This window comes from Lontra canadensis, unplaced genomic scaffold (assembly GCF_010015895.1).
Source record: "Lontra canadensis isolate GAN:19392208 unplaced genomic scaffold, GSC_riverotter_1.0 scaffold201, whole genome shotgun sequence".
In the NCBI taxonomy this organism is placed as follows: Eukaryota; Metazoa; Chordata; class Mammalia; order Carnivora; family Mustelidae; genus Lontra; species Lontra canadensis.
Window position 1 is genome coordinate 169,564 of NW_022631195.1, and position 18,569 is coordinate 188,132.

Here is an 18,569-nt window from a genome sequence, read left to right on the forward strand (position 1 = left end):
GGTAGAAGGAGCCAGGAAGGCAGGGCCCAGAGGCTCAGTCACAGGAGGCTTCCCCAGCCTTCCGCCAGTACTGCCCCCAGCGTGGGGCCAGGTTCGCCAGCTGCACTGCTCACGCCAGCAGGCCGGGCCAGCGTGGGGCTGCGCAGGTGGACAAGACGCCCCCCACAGTGACTTCCTGTCCCCCCAGGCCCCTGAAGTCAGGGAGGGAAATGGCCGTCCCTGGCCTGATGCCTGGCACTGGGGCCGGTGCGAGGCCCATTGTTTGAGGCTGGAGCCGGGGGGGCGGGGGGGGTACTGTGGGGGGTGGGGCAGGGCTCAGGGGCCTCCAGGAAGCCCCCGAATGCCCTCTGTCCCACTTCCCACAGACTGAGCCTGAGCAGGAGCCCTCGCGAGCAGACCGGCAGACCGGCAGCCCCCGGCAGGATGAAGGTGTTCTCAGCTCTCCTGCTGGCCCTCCTGCTGTGCAGGCAGCCAGGTACCAGGGCCAGGGGACACCCTGCAGCAAGAAGGGATGGCACGGTCTGGGCCACAGGGACCCTCAGGACACCCAGCCTGAGGGCAGGACATGGCACGGGCAGCGCGGGGGTCAGGCTGGAGTCTGAGGCTAGAGGGATGTTGACGTGGGCTGTCCTGGGCTCCCACGGGTCCCCAAACCTGTCCCTCCCTAGCTCCAGACCCCACCTTTTGAATTGCAAGCTTCGGGGTTACCTCTGCTGTCCCGGCCTCAGTGTTTTCCTCTGTTACACAAGTGGACCGTCCTGAGGGTTTATTGGGGCGGGAGGGGCAGTGGCTACAGGACGGGCCCCACAGCAGCGGCTGGTGCAGGGAAGCAAGCAGGGCCAGCTGCTGGGGCCCACAGAAAGGACAGAGTGGGAAGGAAGAAGGCAGAGGAGTGACGGAGGACAGATGTGGGGGGGGGGCCCAGCCCTGGACCTTGAGCATGTGCGCTCTGTGCCTGGAAGCGGGGGCTCACAGGCATCCCTGTGTGGCCAGGCACGGGGCGGGCACAGGACGAGGAGGAGGACGACGAGGACATCGGGCAGGACGGCTACGACGATGAGGAGGAGGACGAGGAGGAGGAGGCCAGTGTGGCTGCAGGCGGCGGGGACAGAGGTGACCGTCCACCCCCACCTGAGGGCGCAGGCACTCTCACTTCCTGTGGGCTCCGCTGACCACCAGGCTTGGAGCGGGACTAGCAGGACGTGGAACAACAAGCACAGCCTTCCAGGGGGCAGGGGAAGGGACGGGAAGGGCCCTGACACTCAGCAGCCCCTTGCCTCTCACCCTGGCTGTGACCCTCGATGGCCACCTAGAGTACGGAGCCTAGAGAAGGAGCCACTCCTGGGCAGGGAGGCTGAATAGGAGGTTGCTAGGCAGAGAGGGACGCAGTGGAGTCCCTGCCTGGAGAGACCAGCGAGTGTACAGGCCCTGGGCACGGAGTCCAGCTCAGCCAGACAGGACGGTTTGGGGCTGGTGGGGTGAGGCGGGGCGGGGCAGCACTGGCCAGCCCTGAGGCGGGGTGTGGGGAGGCTGGGCAGGGGCTTTGAGAGGGATCTGCTGGGAACAAAGCACTAGCCTGCAGGGGGAGACGCAGGGGGAGGAACTGGGCTTGGGGGGGGGGGGGGCTCTGGGCTGCAGGGGGAGGCCCTTGGCCTGAGCCCCCCTTGCCTCCCAGAGCTGCTGCAGTGCTACTCCTGCCAGTCCCTGCGCAGAGGGGAAGGCTGCGAGCAAATTCAGAACTGCGTCCAGAGCCGCAGCTTCTGCAAAACCCTCATCTCTCACGGAAACACCGGTGAGCGAGCCCCAGGGTGACCAGGGCAGGGGGAGCCCCAGCTCGCACGCAGAAAGGCGCACCCCCCTGCCCCGGGTCTCCTCCCTGCCCCAGCCTCTCCAGCCTGACTAAGCCTTTCTCCGCCACCCCTCCCCCCTCCCAGAGTCAGGGCCTCTGACCACCTACTCCGTATGGTGTACAGACACGTGTCACCCTTTCACCAAGACACTGGAGGGGACCCTGATGACCGTGACCTGCTGCCAGTCCACCCTCTGCAACCTCCCGCCCTGGCAAGATCCCCCAGGCAGCGGGGCCAGCAGCACCCAGGGCAGCCGCAACATGGTGGCCATCGCCCTGCTGCTCAGCCTCCTCTCCGGCCTCCAGGCCATGGGGTCCTGAACAGGTCGTCCCACCCGCACCCCAGCTCCCACTCTGGATGGCCAGCACTCTGTCCAGTGCCCGACCCACCCGCCCCTCCTCCCAGCCCCGGTTTGGCGAATAAACTCGGAGTATCTTACTGGTCCAGCCAGCACTGGCCCTTCCCAGCCCCGTCTGCATTTCCTCTTTCCTGTCTGTCTGTCTTGGCCTCCTCCTCTCCCCACTGCCTGTGCCAGCATGTGGGCCCCGGGTCCAGGGCACCGCTGCTCACATGGAGGGTCCACACGGCCTGGGTAGAGAAAACATGCATCCTAGGCCGGGGGGAGACGGCCATGTCCTCTCCCCACCTTCCCATCACTGAAACACCTCCACCCACGACTGTGGCCTGGGTCCTGAGAAGAGAAGTGGGCAGCGGGAGGGGCTAGGGAAGGGAACCCCAGGGTGCCCAGCACCTGTCCTGGCCAGGCTGACCCCACTGGCTGCTGGGGGCTCTCAGCCTTCCTGACTGGTGGCAACACAGAGCCCTGGGATAGAAGGGAGGAGGCCTGGGTCTGGGCCTCAGTTTCCCCATCAGAGCAGCATGGAACAAGGCTTAGAAGACCCCTCAATCCCCACCAGCTCAACAGCCCCTGGGTAGAGAAGCCCAGAGTCCTACCCTGCCTGTCAAGTAACTCCAGCAGGCGGAGTAGCTTCCTTTTTTCCTTATTTTTTTTTTAATTTAAAGATTTTATTTATGTATTTGACAGACAGAGATGACAAGTAGGCAAAGAGACAGGCAGAGAGAGGAGGAAGCAGGCTCCCCGCTGAGCAGAGAGCCCGATGCAGGGCTCGATCCCAGGACCCTGAGATGATGACCCGAGCCGAAGGCAGCGGCTTAACCCCCTGAGCCACCCAGGCGTCCCCTTTTTTCCTTATTAAAGAAAACCTCAAGGCCTACCTGGGGGCATATCCCTGGGGTAGAGGAGACAGGTCTTCTTTCTCCTTCCTCCTCCCTGCTGGCTCGAGTGATGCCTGGGGCTCAGCAGCCACTTTGCACCATGAGGCAGCACACTGAGGCCGGCAGGGCAGCATGGAGGAAGGGTGCGGAGATCACTGGTGAACAGGAACCATTACATCAGCCCCACACTGCCTACCTCGATACCCCTTTCCCTGGGAGGGAAATAAATGGCTGTGGGGTTAAAGTGAGTCATTTCTCTGTCATCGCCTCGTCACACACTGTCACACACACATGCTCCTATGGGTGCACACATTGTCATGTTACTCCCACCGGTGTATGCACTCGTGGCCGCACACACCACCCACACAGCCCCTCCCAGGGCAGCAGATAAAAGCAGAGCTCGGGGGTCGCCCCATCTGGGTTAAAATGTTAGCTAAGCCCACGCCCCAGCTCCAAGACCTGTATGAACGCCACGCCGCACCTGCTCCGTGACCCAGACGAACCCCTGCTCCTGCCGCCCCCACCCCAGCTGGGTTTCCCTGTCTGCTGCGTGGCAAGGGAGGGGCCTCCTGAGGACCAGCCTCGAAGGCCGACAAGCGCTATGGGGAAGAGCCCCAGGCCTGAGCCAGTGGTTGGGAGGGGCTGGAGGAGGACCGAGTCCAGTCTGATGCACCAGGGCCGGTCAGGAAGGGACAGTCACCATCAGAAGGAACTGCCAGAATCAGGAGGCGGCCCCAGGGAACGACTCCCTCTCATCCAGCGTGGGCAGCAACCCCCTCCCCACACAGTGGGCCAGCGACAGTGTCGCACTTTCCATCCAGCTCCATCCCTGCCTCCACGGCTCATGACCGCCTGGCACGTGACCACGCACGCAGCGGCTCACACCAGCTCCAACCGGTCACCTGTGGTCCTGAGGCTCAGGCTCTGCCGTGAAGGGCGACATTCCCTCCCGAGCCTGGGACCGTGCGTTTCCGCGTCAGCCTGAGTGGGACAAGGGAGGCCCAGGGGGTTTCTGGGTGTGTCTGGGAGGGGCTTTCCAGAAGATATTAGCATTTGAGCGCCAAGATGGTCCCTGCCAATGTGGGGGGCCTCACCCCATCCCTGAGCCCCAGATGGAACAAAAAGGCAGAAAGGGCAAATTGATCCTTCTGGAACTGGACCTCCGTCCTCTCCTGCCCTCAGACCCTGGGCCTCCTGGGTCTCAGTTCTCAGACTCCAGCGATTCCCCCAGCGGCCCCTCTGGGGCTCTAGCTTGCGGGGCCCGTAGGGACCTCTCGGTCTCCACAGCCACGTGAGCCAGGCCCTGTGATCGCTCTCACAGACACGGCCGGGCATCCGACGCGTCTCTGGAACTCTGTCCCCTCACCACCGTCTGCCTCAAATCTCCCTCCTCCTCCCTCTTACCAAGGTCTTTGCGGTGACATGGGGCCACCACCCGATGGAGGACAATCTCTTGTCCCAAGACCCTCAACCCCACCACATCGCCCCTTTGCCACATGAGGCCACACATCCCGAGCCGCAGGGATCTGGACGTGGACATCAGCCAGTCCCTATGGAGTAGCGCCCACCACCCAACCTCAGAGCCCCCAGCCTTGGACCTGAGGAGGGTGAAGCCCAGGCCCAGGCCCAGCAGAAGGGCTCACTGGCCGCAGGGGCCACAGCCCAGAAGTCAGGCGTAGCTCTCAGCCCCCGCATGGCCTCTAGCAATGCTCCCGCCGTCCAGACACCATCAGACGCCCTTGCCTTTCCCACTGCTAGATTCAGGCTCCTAGAGAGCTGGGATTTTTAAGATTGAATCTGTGATGGGCAGGCGGGGGGCGGGGAGAAAGACAAACCATCCACTTGACGGACAGGCTCCCCCGTGTTGCCCCTGCGTGCATGGCCTCCCTGTGCCTGGAGGCTGCTGTCACCCTCGGCCTGAGGCAGCAGAGTCGCCTGGGCTGATGTGCCTCAAGGCAGGCAGTTCCCCAAGTCACACACAGCCTTCCCTCCACCAGATGCGCCAGTGCCCACCGCACTGTGCCCGGCACCCCATGCCCCCACTGGTCATCGCAGATTCCAACTCATGGGACAAATTCTAACCACACCTCCCTGCCCCGAGCTCTGACCAGCTGGAGACAAGGCAGACAGAGACATGGGGCTCTAATGTTCCCCCAAGGAAGACGCAGCCGAGGATTGGGGCCCCAGGCTGGGGGGTGAGGATGGGGAGCGTGCCTGGGGCAGGCAGATCCCAGGGGCTGCAGGAGAGACAGCAGCAGAGCTGGAGGGCCGATATGACAGAAAGGTACTATCTCACAGTCCTGGAGGCCAGAAGGCTAAGGTCAAGGTGTCAGCGGTATTGGTTGCTCCCGAGGGCTCTCTCTTGGGTGTGTAGGTGGCCATCCTGTCCCCGCGTCCTCATGTGGTCATCCCTCAGTTCGTGTCTACGTCCTGGTCTCTTGTAAGGGCATCGGTCAGTGGGGATCAGGGCCCCCACTGATCTCCTCTACCCTCATGACCTCCACAAAGACCCATCTCCAAGCATGGTCACCCTCTGAAGTCCTGAGACAGGACCCAGCATGTGGATCCTGGGGACACGATCCAGCCCATAACCCGGGGCTGAGACAGAGCTCTGTGAGGGCAGGTGGAGTGGCGTCAGCCCCGGCTGAGTTTAGGGAGGTGTCTGCCAGGATGGGAGAGATGGGGCTTGGTGACAGCCTGGCCCAGGGGGGACCCGCAGACACATGGGGGTGCTGGAGCACGTGCCCAAAAAACAAGGATTCATCTAATGAGTGCCAGGCCCCTGCCTGTGGCCCTTCTGAGTGCATCCGGTAGCTCCTGCTGGCTTCCTCAGTCCTCTGTCCGTGGGTCCGTCAGGGTGCTCAGTGACCTGTCAGGGCTGTTTGTCATGCCTGTGTCCCCCATGTGTTTGCAGCGGCAGCAGCCAGCTGGCCCAGGAGCACTGGGTTCTGCCCACAGAGCTCTGTAAATGGAGACGGGCCTCTCCCTCCCTCCCTGTCCCACAGAACTGGCAGTTTCTGTGGGGATTTGGCTCGGGCCGGCCTCAGGAGGTTGTAGTGGGTGACAGCAGGCACTTGGCTCAGGCCCCTTCTTCTAGACTGAAAGCCCGGGCAGGAGGCTTCCAAGATCCAGGCTTGCCCACGGACAAGGAAGGACATGTCTGTCCCAGAGGTCACTAGCATAGGACAGGGAGAGGCCGCGGCTGGGAAAGCAGCCTCTGGGGCATGGTCAGACTTCAGCGGTCCTCACCCCAGGGCACCTGCAGGTACACAAATGCCCAGAAGGTGCTTCTCAAGAGCCCTAATGCTGGAAACTTCTGGAGCTGGTGGCCATGCGGCTTGGATGCTCTGAAGAGTCTCCCTGGCCTTTGTCAGTGTGCGTGGGAGCTGCTGAGATGACAAGGAGCCCCTGGGCTGACCTGCTGGCCAGGCCTCAAGTCTGAATGGGCCACTTCCCAGCTGTGTGACCTTGGCCAGCCACGCGGCCTCTCTGTGCACAGTCCCCTGGCCCACAGAGCCCGAGGAGAGCAGAACCTGTCTCCTAGGATCCCTGTGGAGGCTGACTCAGGTGCTGGCCACCAGGCGCTGGTGCTCCCGTGCCAGGGGTGATGGTGGTGGTTCCCGCTCTGACCCCTGGAGCTGTTTCTGGGGGGAAGGGGAGTCCAGGCTCTGTCATGCTCTATCCCCCTCCCCGCACTGGGTTCGCCCACTCACTCCCTCCCTTCTGCTCCCCCACAACTGACCCCCGACATGGAGAGGACAAACAAGCCCACCCTTTCCCGAGCTCTCTCTCCACTCGCACCTTGGAACCAGCCTCTGGGGCCACCTCAAGGCCCTGTGTGCCCCCACCCAGTCCTGGCCCTGGGAGCAAGCTCAGCAAGAAGGCTCTGCTCCGTCTTCTGGGCCCTCAGGGCTGCCGGCCAGAACAAGGGATCCGGGGAGAGGGCGCATGCAGACAGTCCCTGGACACACCAGCCCTGCAGCCTCCGTCCTCCCCACAGCGCCGGGCTCCTCCCCTCTCCTGCCCACCTATGCACCCCCCACCCCCGGTTCAGCTGCCATTGTCCACTTACCCCCTCCACCCTGGGGTGGTCTCAGGACATCCTTTCTCCCAAAACAGGAAGCAGGTGGCCATGTGCATTTCCTGTCCTTGTTCTCTGTGTGAGAACCAAGGATGAGGCATTGACCCAAAAGAGAGGCTCCTGACAATGGAGCTTGCTGAACACTGGCCCTCTGGTGACCGCTGGGTTTGCAGAAGCTGATGGACCCAGGGCCCACCTGGAACCTTCCAGATGGAGAGGATTCGTGGGTTCCCACCCATGCTGGTGAGGGGTCCCATGTGGTTTGGCCTCAGAGGAGGCTCCAGGCAGAGGTGTGTCCTGCCTGAGGGTACACCAGGGAGGGCACCAGGCTCTGGGGCGGGGCTGCTGGGGATGGAGGGATGGCTGGTGCCTGGCCACAGGGTCTCAGAGAACGGGGGTCAAGGAGCAGGAACGGAGAAACAGGGAAAAGCCTCTCCATGGCTCCCCCTCCCCCCATATCCTCGTTCCTCCCCGAAAGAGCTTGAGCTGAGCTGTGGGTGTGGAAGTGTCTATGCGGGAGCTCAGTTCTCGTCCTGCTACAGAGCACAGAGGACAGAGGACACCGGCCGGGGGCCCGATCCCAGAAGCCCTGACCTGGGAGCATCTGTCGACAAACAAGCCTTGAAGGCCACGGCCACAGGAACGCCTTCCGTGCCCCTGCGGCGTGCCGTCCACACGGTCACACAACCCTACAGTCGCCCAGAGAAGCCACGCCGCTGCCGCACAGCCTCTGGGCCCAGGCGGACCTGACAGAGAACTGACGCTGGAGGGGAGCGGGGGCACGACCTAGGGCTCAGGCTCCCCAGGCCTGCTGCCACCCGTGCAAGCCCCAATCGTTCACCTCCCACAGCCTGCCCGTGGGGCGCCTGCGTGGCACTGACTCTTGGTCTCAGCTCGGGTCTTGATCTCAGGTTGTGAGTTCAGGCCCCGGGGTAGGCTTCGTGCTGGGTGTGGAGCCTCGTTAAAAAGAAACATATACAGAGACATATGAGGCCTGTCAGCAGACGAACACGGGGAAGGAGCGTACTTACCACCCGCCTGTCACTAACCGCAGGCTCGAGGGGCCGGCGGTTAGCTTTTCCGGGTAAATGGGTGTGATGCATAATTGAGGACCCGCTCACGGGCAAGGAATCAGTGCTTCTAGGAATGGGAAACCTGACGCCGGACGCTCAGGTCCTCTCTCAGCACCCGGCGTCCGAGGCCTCACTGAGCCCCTGCCAGCGTCCCCACTCCTGTGCTCTGGAGCAGTGGTTCTGGCCCCCGGCCGCCTAGAAGAGTCCTCGAGGGGCACTTTTAAATCCTACCGATGTTAGGTGTCCATTCCCCCTGCCGCCCGCCACAAGATCGCCACCGGGAATCCAAACGTTGGTTCGACTGGCCTGGCTGTGACCTTTGCTTTACCGCGGCAGCCCGGAGCCCCACTCCCTTTGCCCTCGGGGCCTGCCTCCGCCTGATAAATACACAAATAAGGAGATATCAGAGTATGTCCGAGCCTGGAAGTTGCTAGAAAAAAAATTGCAGGGCAGGGCCCAGGAGTCCGAGGTGGGGGAAGAGACCAGCTGTGGTGTAAAAGAGACTGCTCCCCTCCCCAAATGCAGGTGGCACCTGGGACTTGCTTCGAAACCACAGTATGGCCGAAGTGACAGGCAGGACGTCAGGCCTGAGGTTAGGTCAGTATATTGGCGACGTCACTCCCACAGTAAGGCTACACTCTATGAGACTCCATCTGTGCAGACCTGGGACAGAGGCTCTCTTGCTGGCCCTAAAGAAACAAACAGCCGTGCCGGGAACTGCCCACAGAGCGGGCCACACGGCAGGGAATCGCTGGGGCCACTAGGACCCAAGCCCAGCCTCTAGCCAACAGCCAATGAGAAGCAGGCCCTCGCTGCCACAGCCCCCAGGAAATGCGTCCTGCCAGTAAGCAGGGGAGTGTGGAAGAGGATCCTTCCCCAGGTGGGCCTCCAGCTGAGAACGCGCCAGCTGGCACCCAGCTGCAGCCTGGCAGCACCCGCAGAGGACGGCGGCACGTGTCTGGGCACCAGGATACCCATCCCGCAGGAACCCTGCTAACAGACAAGTGCGGCTGTAAGCAGCTAAGTTTGTGGGAAGCAGGAAAGGGGCACATAGGGCGGCCGGGTGGGCTCCACGGAGGAGCTGAGCTCCCAGGGGGCAGCAAGTGGGTGCATGTCCAGGCAGAGCAAGCACCAGTGCCCCGGAACACCCGCTGTGCGTGAGGAGCACCGTCTGGGGCTGGAACGGAGGGAGGGGGGCTCAGGGGCGAGGGACGGGGCAAGGGCGGGGTGAGGGGGACGGCGAAAGGAAGAGTGCGCAGGGGTGAAGGAAGGAGGACAGGGCGAAGGAGGGGATGTAGGGCGAGGGCGCAGAGGGGTAGGGAGAGGAGGATGCCGCGAAGGAGGGGGCGCAGCGGCGAGGGAGTGGAGGACTAGGCGAGGGAGGACGGTGCGAGGAAGACAGGATCGCGGAGCCGGTGCAGAGGTGAGGGGCGGGGCCGGGCGGGGCCGGGGCGGGGTCGGTCCTTGCGGAAATGGAAAAGCGGGGAGAGCCGGGCGGGGCCGCGCGCGGCGTACCACTGAGAGGCCCGGGGCCCCGCCTCCTAGAGCGGCGCCGGAAGGGGCGGGCCCTTCCGGCGGGCTCGGCTGCCAGGCCGCTCAGCTGGGCTGGCGGCGGGGTGCTAGCGCGGGAGGCGGGTGCGGCGGGGCCGGGTGAGGGGGACGTCGGTCCCCGGGCCCCCGACCTGCAGCCAGGGACTCGCCGGTTCCCTCCGGCGTCGCTCGGGCCCGCCCCCCCCGGCCCAGGGCCGAGGCCTCCCCTCCTCCGGCTCCCGTGCGCCGCGGGGAGAAGGGCGAGGAACCGCTCGGAGCGGATCGAGGTGACGCGGCGCCCCGAGGCCGTTGGCGGGGGCGCGCCGTGCTGCCCCCGGGGCCCTCTCCGCGGCCGACACCGCTCGCGACTGCTGCAGGCGGGCCCGGGGGGCTGGCGGGGCGCGAGCGTGTTTCTGGGTCCCGAGCCGAGCCCCGGGCTTCCGACGGGGTTTGCGGGGACCCGGGCCGCGGGGGCTCCCCGAAGCCTTAGGAGGCCTGGCCGGAGGGGAAAGGGCTGCCCCGGCGTTGCCCCGCGCGCCGCCCCCCAGCCCTGGGGCCGGGTGGCTGGAGCGCCGCGGCGGCTGCGAGGTGCGGGCCAGGCCCTCGGGGCGACGCGGTTCGCGGCTGGTGCGGAGCTCGGTGCGCGCTGCCGTCCGGCCCCTGCCGGCTGGAGCTGGGCGGCGGGAACGAGCCCCGAGGATGGTTCCCGAGCGCGGCGTGCGGGCTCCGGCCTCGCAGCTGGCGGTGCAGGCGGGAAGCCGCCGCCTCGGAGCCGGTCCCCCAGGAGCCCGGAGCGCAGAGGAGCCCCGCGCGGGCGCCGCAGTGGGTGGGTCCGGGGTTGAGGGCGCTTTCCCGGTGGCTCCTGGTGTTGCGGTTTCCCGCTGACGCTGGCTCCGCGCTGCTCGCCTCCCCGGCCGAGCGCCGCATCTCCCCGGGCCGTCCTCAGCCAGACGAGCTGTCCTCGCCCTGAGTTCGCGCTCCGCCCGGGTGCTGAGAGCGGCTCTTCCCAGACCCTGCCCCCGGCAGGGCCTTTCAGGCGTCAGAGGCCTGAATCCGGACCTCGCGTGCCCGCACATTCTCTTTCGGAAGGAACCAGACCCTCGGGCTCCTGGTCAGGAGCAGGGATTTGACGGCTGCCTCTGCATGGGGGCGAGGAAAGCCCAAGCCTGCCCTTTTGACTAAGAGAATCCAAAGTATTCATACCTTCGAACTGCTTGGGGTGCCTGGCTGGCGGCGTCGTGGAGCCTGGGACTCTCCCCGCTGCTCAAGCCCCCACGTTGGGCATAGAGATTACTTTAAAAAAAAATTTTTTTTAAAAAGCTATAGTGTCATCATACACACGAGTTGGACAGACGCACAGATGAAAATGTTCAGGTAGATAAATGGGATGGAAAACACGATTCAAAGGAAAATACATGACTGGGTCATTACCACCAAGGACATCACATTTTGGGGTGAGACAGCCTGTCAGGGATATGGTAGCTGTCACAGGCCACGAGATCCCTTTCCAGGAACGCTGTTCACAGGAAATGCTGGAGGGTCAGAACGGGACCTGCCTCTGGAGCTTTTTCTTTTAAAAAGGAAGGCGTTTTCTCAGTCTTGTGGAGATCTCTCACTAGCAGTTAGAGTCTGAAGTTTGTCTGGGCTTGACGCTGGGGTTCCGCTGATTAGCACTGAGGGAAGAGGAGGGTGAGGAATAATACAGAAACAAGAGGGAACTCAACAAAGGAACTAGGGGCTGTGACGCTCCTAAAAACACGGGGGACTGTTGGATCCCGTCTGAGTTTGTGGTGGAATTGGGTGCTGTTAGATGGAGTTAGGGACCGGGAACATCAGGTGTTCACAGTGTACGCAAGATCTAGGTGTTGAAGGAGTGGGCTCTGGTTCAGGGCCCCAGGGAGGACTGGAGCCTGGTCAGCGAGCAGGGAATGGGGGCGGCGCTTCGTGGAGTCAGGGAGGCGTCTCTGAGAAGGACCCATTGAGAGCTCCGAAGTGAGGGGCCAGCCCCATGAACACCTACCCTTGGCCTATTTCTGGAATCAGCCAAGCATGGAGGCAGGAAGGACTGGGTATGTTTGAGGAACCTAAAGAAAGCTAGATGGTGGGAGGGGACTGAGGAGGGGGCCCAGTCGGCAGGTATAGGGCTCGTAAATATGAGGGGAGCCACTGGGGTTTTGGACAGATATGTAGGGGCTTTGCTGGCTGCCGTATGGAGATGGACCATGGGAGGAGGGCTGGGGTGCCCCTGGGGAGCCAGTCCCACACCTGATCCATCTCAGACTCCAGGCTCTAGGTGACAGGAGGATAGCTCCCAAAGGGGCATTTGTGGGTTCCACACTCTAAGAGCACATTGTCTGGTTCCAAATACAGGCAGTGGAGAAGGAGGGAGAAAATGGAGGGGGAAAAAATGCCCACATGGGGACCGCACAGAGTTATTGGTCCCTGGTCCATGTCAGACCCCACTAGACACAGGCCTGGAGACCCCATCCCCTGGGAGAGGGTTAGAGCGAGTGTTGTGTTTGAAAGGGGAACCAACAAGCAGAGAAAGGGCCAAGTTTCTGGGTGCCCCCATCTGTCCCTTAGCCTCTCTGCACTGCAGGGGCCCACAGCTCTGGTCCTCGCGCACACCCGTGTGATCTAACCTCCACGGTCTGGCTTCTCTGGCAGCACAAGGATTGGTGGCGTCCTCCCTCCAGCGCAGACTCCCTGCCCCAGAGCCCAGAGCGCTCATCACAAGCTCAGGAGGATCAAGAGCTGTAACTAAAGCAAGAGCTTTCGGAAGAAGTGGGGCGTCCGGCCCCTGGCCTTTCTCCTCAGCCTATCCTGGCTTCCAGTGGCCCTTCCTCTCCCGGGAACAAAAAAAGATGGAAAAGCCCAGGGGCAAAAAGAAGGCACAGATCCCAAAAGAAGAAGGAGATTTGCTAAAGGACGCTCCCAAAGAAGAGAAAGCCTCTGGGGAGGAAAGGGCCAACCAGAGGACGGCATCGGCGAAGAAGCCCAGAAAGGTCGGCCTGAGCCCTGGAGACGAGGAGCACGTGTTCGACGCCTTCGATGCTTCGTTTCAAGACGACTTTGAGGGGGTTCCTGTGTTCGTGCCTTTTCAGAGAAAGCAGCCCTTCAAGTGCGGCGAGTGTGGCCGCGTCTTCAAGCACAAGACGGACCACCTTCGCCATCAGAGGGTTCACACGGGCGAAAAGCCCTTCAGGTGTGAGGAGTGTGGGAAGACGTTCCGGCACAGCTCCGACGTCACCAAGCACCAGAGAATCCACACCGGAGAGAAGCCCTTTAAATGCAGTGATTGTGGGAAGGCCTTCAACTGCGGCTCCAATCTCCTAAAACATCAGAAGACACACACCGGAGAGAAGCCGTACGAGTGCAAGGAATGTGGGAAAACCTTTGCCTACAGCTCATGTCTCATTCGCCATCGGAAGCGTCACCCCCGGAAGAAGCACTGAGCGAGGGGAAGCTGCGCCGTGTTGGTGCCGATGGGAGCACAGCACGCCTGTGCCTGGGCGTCCCCGTCGCAGTCTGGAAAATCAAGCCAGTGGGGTAAGCAGGTGCTTGAGTGTGCTAAAGACCTGGACCGATACACCACGACAACGTGGGAGGGGCTTGTGGCCCCAGAGACGCTGGGGACACTAGCAGCTGTCTGGGACTCTGGCGATGGCTGCTTGCGAGCGGCCCAGCACCTTCCAGGGCAGCCTCTGCCCTTGGCGTCCACTGTGGCTTCAGCCTTCTCAGCTCCCTTGAAGACTTGACTCTGCAGACTCCCGACCTGCCGGGTCATGCCTGTGCAGCCTGGCGGGGGCCGGTGGCCCTGAGCTGGAGAGCTGTGCTCTGCGGGCATGCCCACAGCGCTGCACCAGACGCCTGCTGGCCCCACTCAGCTGGCCATGGTGACAGTGGTTTGTGCTCTGGCTTCCCTCCTCGGGCTGCAGCAGCACCGTCCCCCACCCAATCCCCGGGAACCGAACCCCTTGTGCGTCCCCCTGGCCCAGGTGAGCGGCCTGACTCACCCAGGTGGGTCCCTCGGGACCTGCGTGCCGCCACCGTGGGAGATTCCTGCCCCGGACACGTGGTAGACGTCCCGAGGATGTGAGGGCAGCTTCGAGCCAGCCCGCGTCTGCCACGGGGCTCTTCGGTTGTGAGGCCGTGCGCCCTGCCCCCCGGAGGGCAGCTCTCCAGGTTAGTTTCACTTCTTCCTGCCTGGCCTCCAAGTTCCATCTTATTCCCTGGGTGAGGCCACAAGCTGTGCCCACCTTGGTTTCCCCCCGGGAGTGGCCTGGAGGGAGCTCCATGTTCTCAGAGTGGTACGGTGTGTCCCAGAGTTTCCAACAGTGTAAGGGGAGCCAGGTGACCGCCAGCCAGCAGGTAATGGGCTTTTCACTAGGAAAATGTTGATGCCACACTTGCAGCTGTTGGGATCCCCAGAATGGCCTTACTCTTTGGGGATTCCATCCTGCAAGGAGGTCCTGAATGAGGGGGGCGCCCGTTTCTTCATCAGGAGGTCACAGACGCTAGAGGGCAGCTGCTCCCGGTGGAGATGCTTCTCCAGGCTGGTAGGTGTTTGCTCCTGTTCATTCTAGAAGCCGCAGTGTTATGATGCCTGAGCTGGCATCCCTCCCCGGCCCCAGCGCAGCCCTCCCGGCTGACTCGGCTTGCCCCGGGCGTGGCAGGAGATCCAGGGAGACACACCATGTATGGTCCTCGATGGGAAAGGTAGCTGCAGAGGATGTCACCGGGACATTTAGCAAACTTCGTGTGCACACTGTCCACTGGGGGGCAGAGCTGCATCAGTTTCCCGGTTCCTGCTTGGATCGCGGCCATCCGCCTGTCCTTGTTGGGAAGGACGCTCTCTAAGGTTTCCCCGGGGGTTTGAGGTCATGATGTCTACGACTTACTCTCAGACGTTCAGCAGAGAGTACAGGACCTGTGTTCGCTCGGAGCGCGACGAGGCAGATGGCGCACGTTGGTGGTTCCTGTGTCTGGAGCGGGTCGGCAGACGCCTTCTGTGAAGGGTCGGATAGTGACCGTTCCTGGCCCTGCAGCCCTAAGGCGTCTGTCCCCGCTCAACTCCACCGTGGCACGTGACCGCAGCCCCCACAGCACGAGCAAACGCGCGTGGCCGAGTTCCGCAGAAGCTGTATGTGCAGAGACTGGCAGCCACCAGGCTGGGTGCTGTCGGGGAAGGACACGCGAGAGTCGCCCGTCCCGTGCACACGTCCTCCCAGACCCACTGCTGGGGGAAGCCGGGGGCAGCAGGCAGAAGGAGACCCTGGGAGGCCGCAGAGGGGCCCCGAGCGGCGAGCCCTGCCGCTCGTCTTGGGGTGCTGGAGCGCAGGGTGTGATGCCCGGCCAGCAGCCACCCCCTCGGCACGCACATCCAGGGCTGTCCACGTCCTCCTCAGCGTGTTGGTTTGCCTCGTCTACGGCCTAAGACACGCCAGGCCGCGTGTGTCTGTAGATCTGTATCCCGGTTGCCACTCACTTCTGTTCGGAGGGTGGCGAGCGTGGTCGGTGCCGCTGCCGGAGGTGGGGGAGGGAGAGTGGCACAGAGAGGCTGACCGTCTCCTAACGGGCACGTGGGCTGTTTCTGGTTTCGGGCATTATAAATAATACTGAGATAAATATGTTTCTGCATTTAGGGCTGACAGGATGGGTGCCCAGACACGGAATGACAGGTGGAGATGGTGGCAGCAGGCACCCTGCTCTGGGCCCTGCAGGGTGGGCGTCCCAGCGGCACAGTCGGCAGGCTGGCCCGGCCTCTCCATCAGCAGCCAGGTGGGTTTTCATCATTGCCGGGTTGTCAGAAGAGAAAGAAAGATGCTCTGACCCCATGGCTCTGATTTCTAGAGAGGGGGTGGGTGGGGAAGAGCACAGGCTCTCGCGACTCTAGCCAGTGCCTTGGCGACGTGGGACCCAGGGCATGTCCCTTAACCTCCTCGTGCTCCCTCAGTTTCCTGTGGCGTGACGTGGGCGTGCGCACGGGGCTTACCCCGACCCAGCGAGTCGCGTGAAGTCACAAGTGCGGGGCCGGCTCCCCCAAGTGTTTTAGGAGTGTCAGCTCGGGGCGCGCCTGGCTGACTCGGTGGGTGGTGAGGTCCAGCCCTGTGTTGGGGGTGGACGTCTTGCCATGTGTTTGTGCTCGTAGGGAGGCAGACATTTGCCCGTGTGCGTGGGAAGCGGGCCGTGCACACCCACAGCCCTCAGCGCCTCTCCCAGGAAGGCTGCCGGTGACTTCAACTGCACTGGCCCAGAAGAGAGCCACAGAAAAATACATTTTAAAAAATAAGACTTGGAAATTTGTTTTTTTCAGTACAGTTTCGTCATGAGAAAAGTCACAAAATCAATCTCAAAGCAGCGAGCAGCCTTTTCTGCCTCCTGTCTCTCTGGAAGTTTTGAGGGGCTTTCTCTTGTTCTAGTGAAACTCCTCTCCTAGGAAAAAGAAAACCTTCTCAACAATCTGACCCAAATTTAAAAAAAAAAAAAAAAAGACAAAATCTATAAAACACGCAGACCTCCCTGACACTGAAGAGAGGACTCGCCCAGCTTCTCTGGGAGCCACAGAAGCTTCATGGGGTCGTGTCACCCCCAAGCACTTCAGTCCCGACAGCAGGCAAGCTAGAAATCAGAAGGCAAGCCTCCGGCTTCGGAAGTTACAAAAACAAGAACGAACAAATGCACTCTCAAGGCAGGGAGGAAATCTCAAGGAGCAGAGAGCGGCATAACCCACGGGCACGGAGGCCGTCGGGCAGGAGACAGTGGACGCTGGCTGTTTGCCAGGACCGTTCAGGCTGGCGTCGGTCAGCAGCAGCGTCCAAGAACAGAGCAGGAGCCGCCGAGCCGTCAGGAATGCAAAGGGGACGTGACAGCAGGGACACCAGAGATTAGGGAAGCCAAAACTCGGGGCCAGGGAACGGGAGCACAGATGAGGTAGGGAGGCTGGCGCGTGAGCAAGCAGCCCAGAGACCCCGTGCCTGCCACACAGGGTATGTCCGGAGTCTCTAGTCTTCCTCGAAAAATGCAAGTCCAGATGGCGTACGGGGGGTCAGGAACCCATTCCGGTCCTCTAGGGACTCAAAGATTGAAAAGAGGAAACCCCTTGCCTTACTTTATGAGCTGGGACAGCCCGGATGTCTGTGCTCCCAGCCGCAGAGGCCGCCAGCACGGCGTGGACAGACCTGGTCCCAAAGGGCAGGATCGCACCTCGGAGCACAGCCAGGTGAGGTCTCTTTCAGGAAAGGCAAAATTAGCTCAAAACGGATGTGATCTCTCCCCTCAACCGATGGGGGAGGGGCCTGTTATCACCTTAATAGTTAAGTCTGTGCCAAAACCCACCATCCGTCCCTGATTCGGATACCTTCATAAATAAGGAGCATCGCAGGGTTGTCTAAACCCGTACGGAACCTCTCCCAGCACCCGGAGCGGTGCTGTGGCCCAGGGTCCCGTGCAGCCCGTGTCCCCTCCGAGGGCAGAACACAAGGGGGCCGCCTTCACGGCTCCCCCTGCACCCGGAGCCAGGCCAGGAGGAAAGGATGCACTAGGATTACAGTAGAAACCCCCGAGTGTGGTCATCAGCAGGTGATCCTACCATCTATGCAGAATCCGCACACTGTCTCCGCGTACTGGACCCGAAGGGCTAAGCAGGCTCTTGGTGAGAAGGTCAGCATCGGGTCTCCCAGAGGCCTGGGTGCGAAGAAGGGGAGCAGGGGCTCCTCCGGCGCTGGGGGGTGCAGTGCTGTAGCAGGCAGTCGCGGTGGCCTCTGGCGGACACAGCTCGGGTGTCCCTCACCAGACAAGCGTGGTAATGCCGCCAGGGAAATAAGCGCAGACCCCGGGGTCGCAGGAGCCGGAGCCTTGGAAGCCCAGGGCAGTGTGCCAGAGGCCGGCGGAGACACAGCTGTGCGGCCTGCACTCAGGGGAGGGGCCAAGGCCGTGCCCTCCCCCCACCGCCCAGCAGGAGACGTTCCCCGGGGACAGGGGAGTTTAACAGGTGCAGGGTTCTGTCGGAATGATGAAAAGGCTTTGAGCGTAGGGCATAAGACCGTGACGCACACAGTTAAGTCAGTAAACACCCTGCGTATTTCCTGCCGCGAGAACAGCCCGTGGAGTCCACGGTCCTGTTAGCAGCTGTCCGTCCACTTTAGCAACAAACAGCATTTCATAGCAAGTTAGAGACGCGCCCTACCGTGCTAGCCCAGAAGTCCCACTCGTTAAAATCCCGTAGGGAACCTCTGTGCATGCGCAGTAACGTCGCTAGTGCATGTGGAATGTCAGAAAAATTGGAAATAACCCCAATGTGTCCCTGCAGTGGAGTGGGGTGGGGCGGGCAGCAGCGAGGGGCTCCTAACCCTCAGGGACCAGGGGCGGGGCTCTGAGCCGCTCCTGCATCATATCATACCCACGACGTCTCCGAGGTTTACGTGGGTTTGAAATGTTAGTTTCTAACTTCCTTAACTTCTGTGAGACCTGATGCTCCTCTCCCCGTCCCCGTTCTGTTGCTGTCCAGGCCTGGGGGGTGTGGGTCAGGCCCTGGCCGCGAGCACCGGCCAGTCTGGCTCCCACAGGGGGTGGAGTTGGGGTGGGGCGCAGCCAGGTAGTAATTGCATTTCTTCGTTCAAAAGGTAATCCGTGTCCCTTTCTGGCTGTGAGAGCAGATCACCCTGGTCAGGAAGCTCCTGATGAGGTGCGCGTAAGAGTGAACCGTCCGGCCAGACAGGCCTGAGCCCCGGGAGGCGGTGAGGAGGGCGCAGGGCAAGCGGAGAGGCCCTAACCCAGACGTCCTCTCCATCTGGGGGC

The 18,569-nt window shown here is 62.3% G+C and overlaps 2 protein-coding genes across 3 annotated transcripts; both read left to right on the forward strand.

Annotated features, from left to right (window-relative positions):
- Nucleotides 1-416: 416 nt before the first annotated feature.
- GPIHBP1 (glycosylphosphatidylinositol anchored high density lipoprotein binding protein 1) lies at nucleotides 417-2,271 on the forward strand. Its single transcript, XM_032848307.1, has 4 exons — nucleotides 417-475; nucleotides 994-1,113; nucleotides 1,676-1,792; nucleotides 1,935-2,271. The coding sequence occupies exons 1-4, from the start codon at nucleotides 424-426 to the stop codon at nucleotides 2,168-2,170; spliced, it is 525 nt and encodes a 174-aa protein (XP_032704198.1). The 5' UTR covers nucleotides 417-423; the 3' UTR covers nucleotides 2,171-2,271.
- A 9,010-nt stretch (nucleotides 2,272-11,281) lies between these two features.
- On the forward strand, nucleotides 11,282-18,569 carry ZFP41 (ZFP41 zinc finger protein). Of its 2 annotated transcripts, XM_032848347.1 has the most exons (4): nucleotides 11,282-11,839; nucleotides 12,438-13,955; nucleotides 15,416-15,551; nucleotides 18,395-18,569. In XM_032848347.1, exons 1-2 carry the CDS (start codon nucleotides 11,779-11,781, stop codon nucleotides 13,223-13,225), a joined length of 849 nt encoding a protein of 282 aa, XP_032704238.1. In that variant the 5' UTR covers nucleotides 11,282-11,778; the 3' UTR covers nucleotides 13,226-13,955; nucleotides 15,416-15,551; nucleotides 18,395-18,569. The 2 variants fall into 2 exon arrangements, with proteins under 2 accessions (XP_032704238.1, XP_032704240.1); XM_032848349.1 differs by lacking the exons at nucleotides 15,416-15,551; nucleotides 18,395-18,569 and adding an exon at nucleotides 14,275-14,349.

Bases quoted from the DNA above. Each gene is read 5' to 3' on its own strand.
- GPIHBP1 (XM_032848307.1), top strand. From the start codon at position 424: ATGAAGGTGTTCTCAGCTCTCCTGCTGGCCCTCCTGCTGTGCAGGCAG. The intron at 476-993 runs GTACCAGGGCCA...CTGTGTGGCCAG, and splicing joins CCTGCTGTGCAGGCAGCCAG to GCACGGGGCGGGCACAGGAC. The intron at 1,114-1,675 runs GTGACCGTCCAC...CTTGCCTCCCAG, and splicing joins TGCAGGCGGCGGGGACAGAG to AGCTGCTGCAGTGCTACTCC.
- ZFP41 (XM_032848347.1), top strand. From the start codon at position 11,779: ATGAACACCTACCCTTGGCCTATTTCTGGAATCAGCCAAGCATGGAGG. The intron at 11,840-12,437 runs GTATGTTTGAGG...CTTCTCTGGCAG, and splicing joins ATGGAGGCAGGAAGGACTGG to CACAAGGATTGGTGGCGTCC.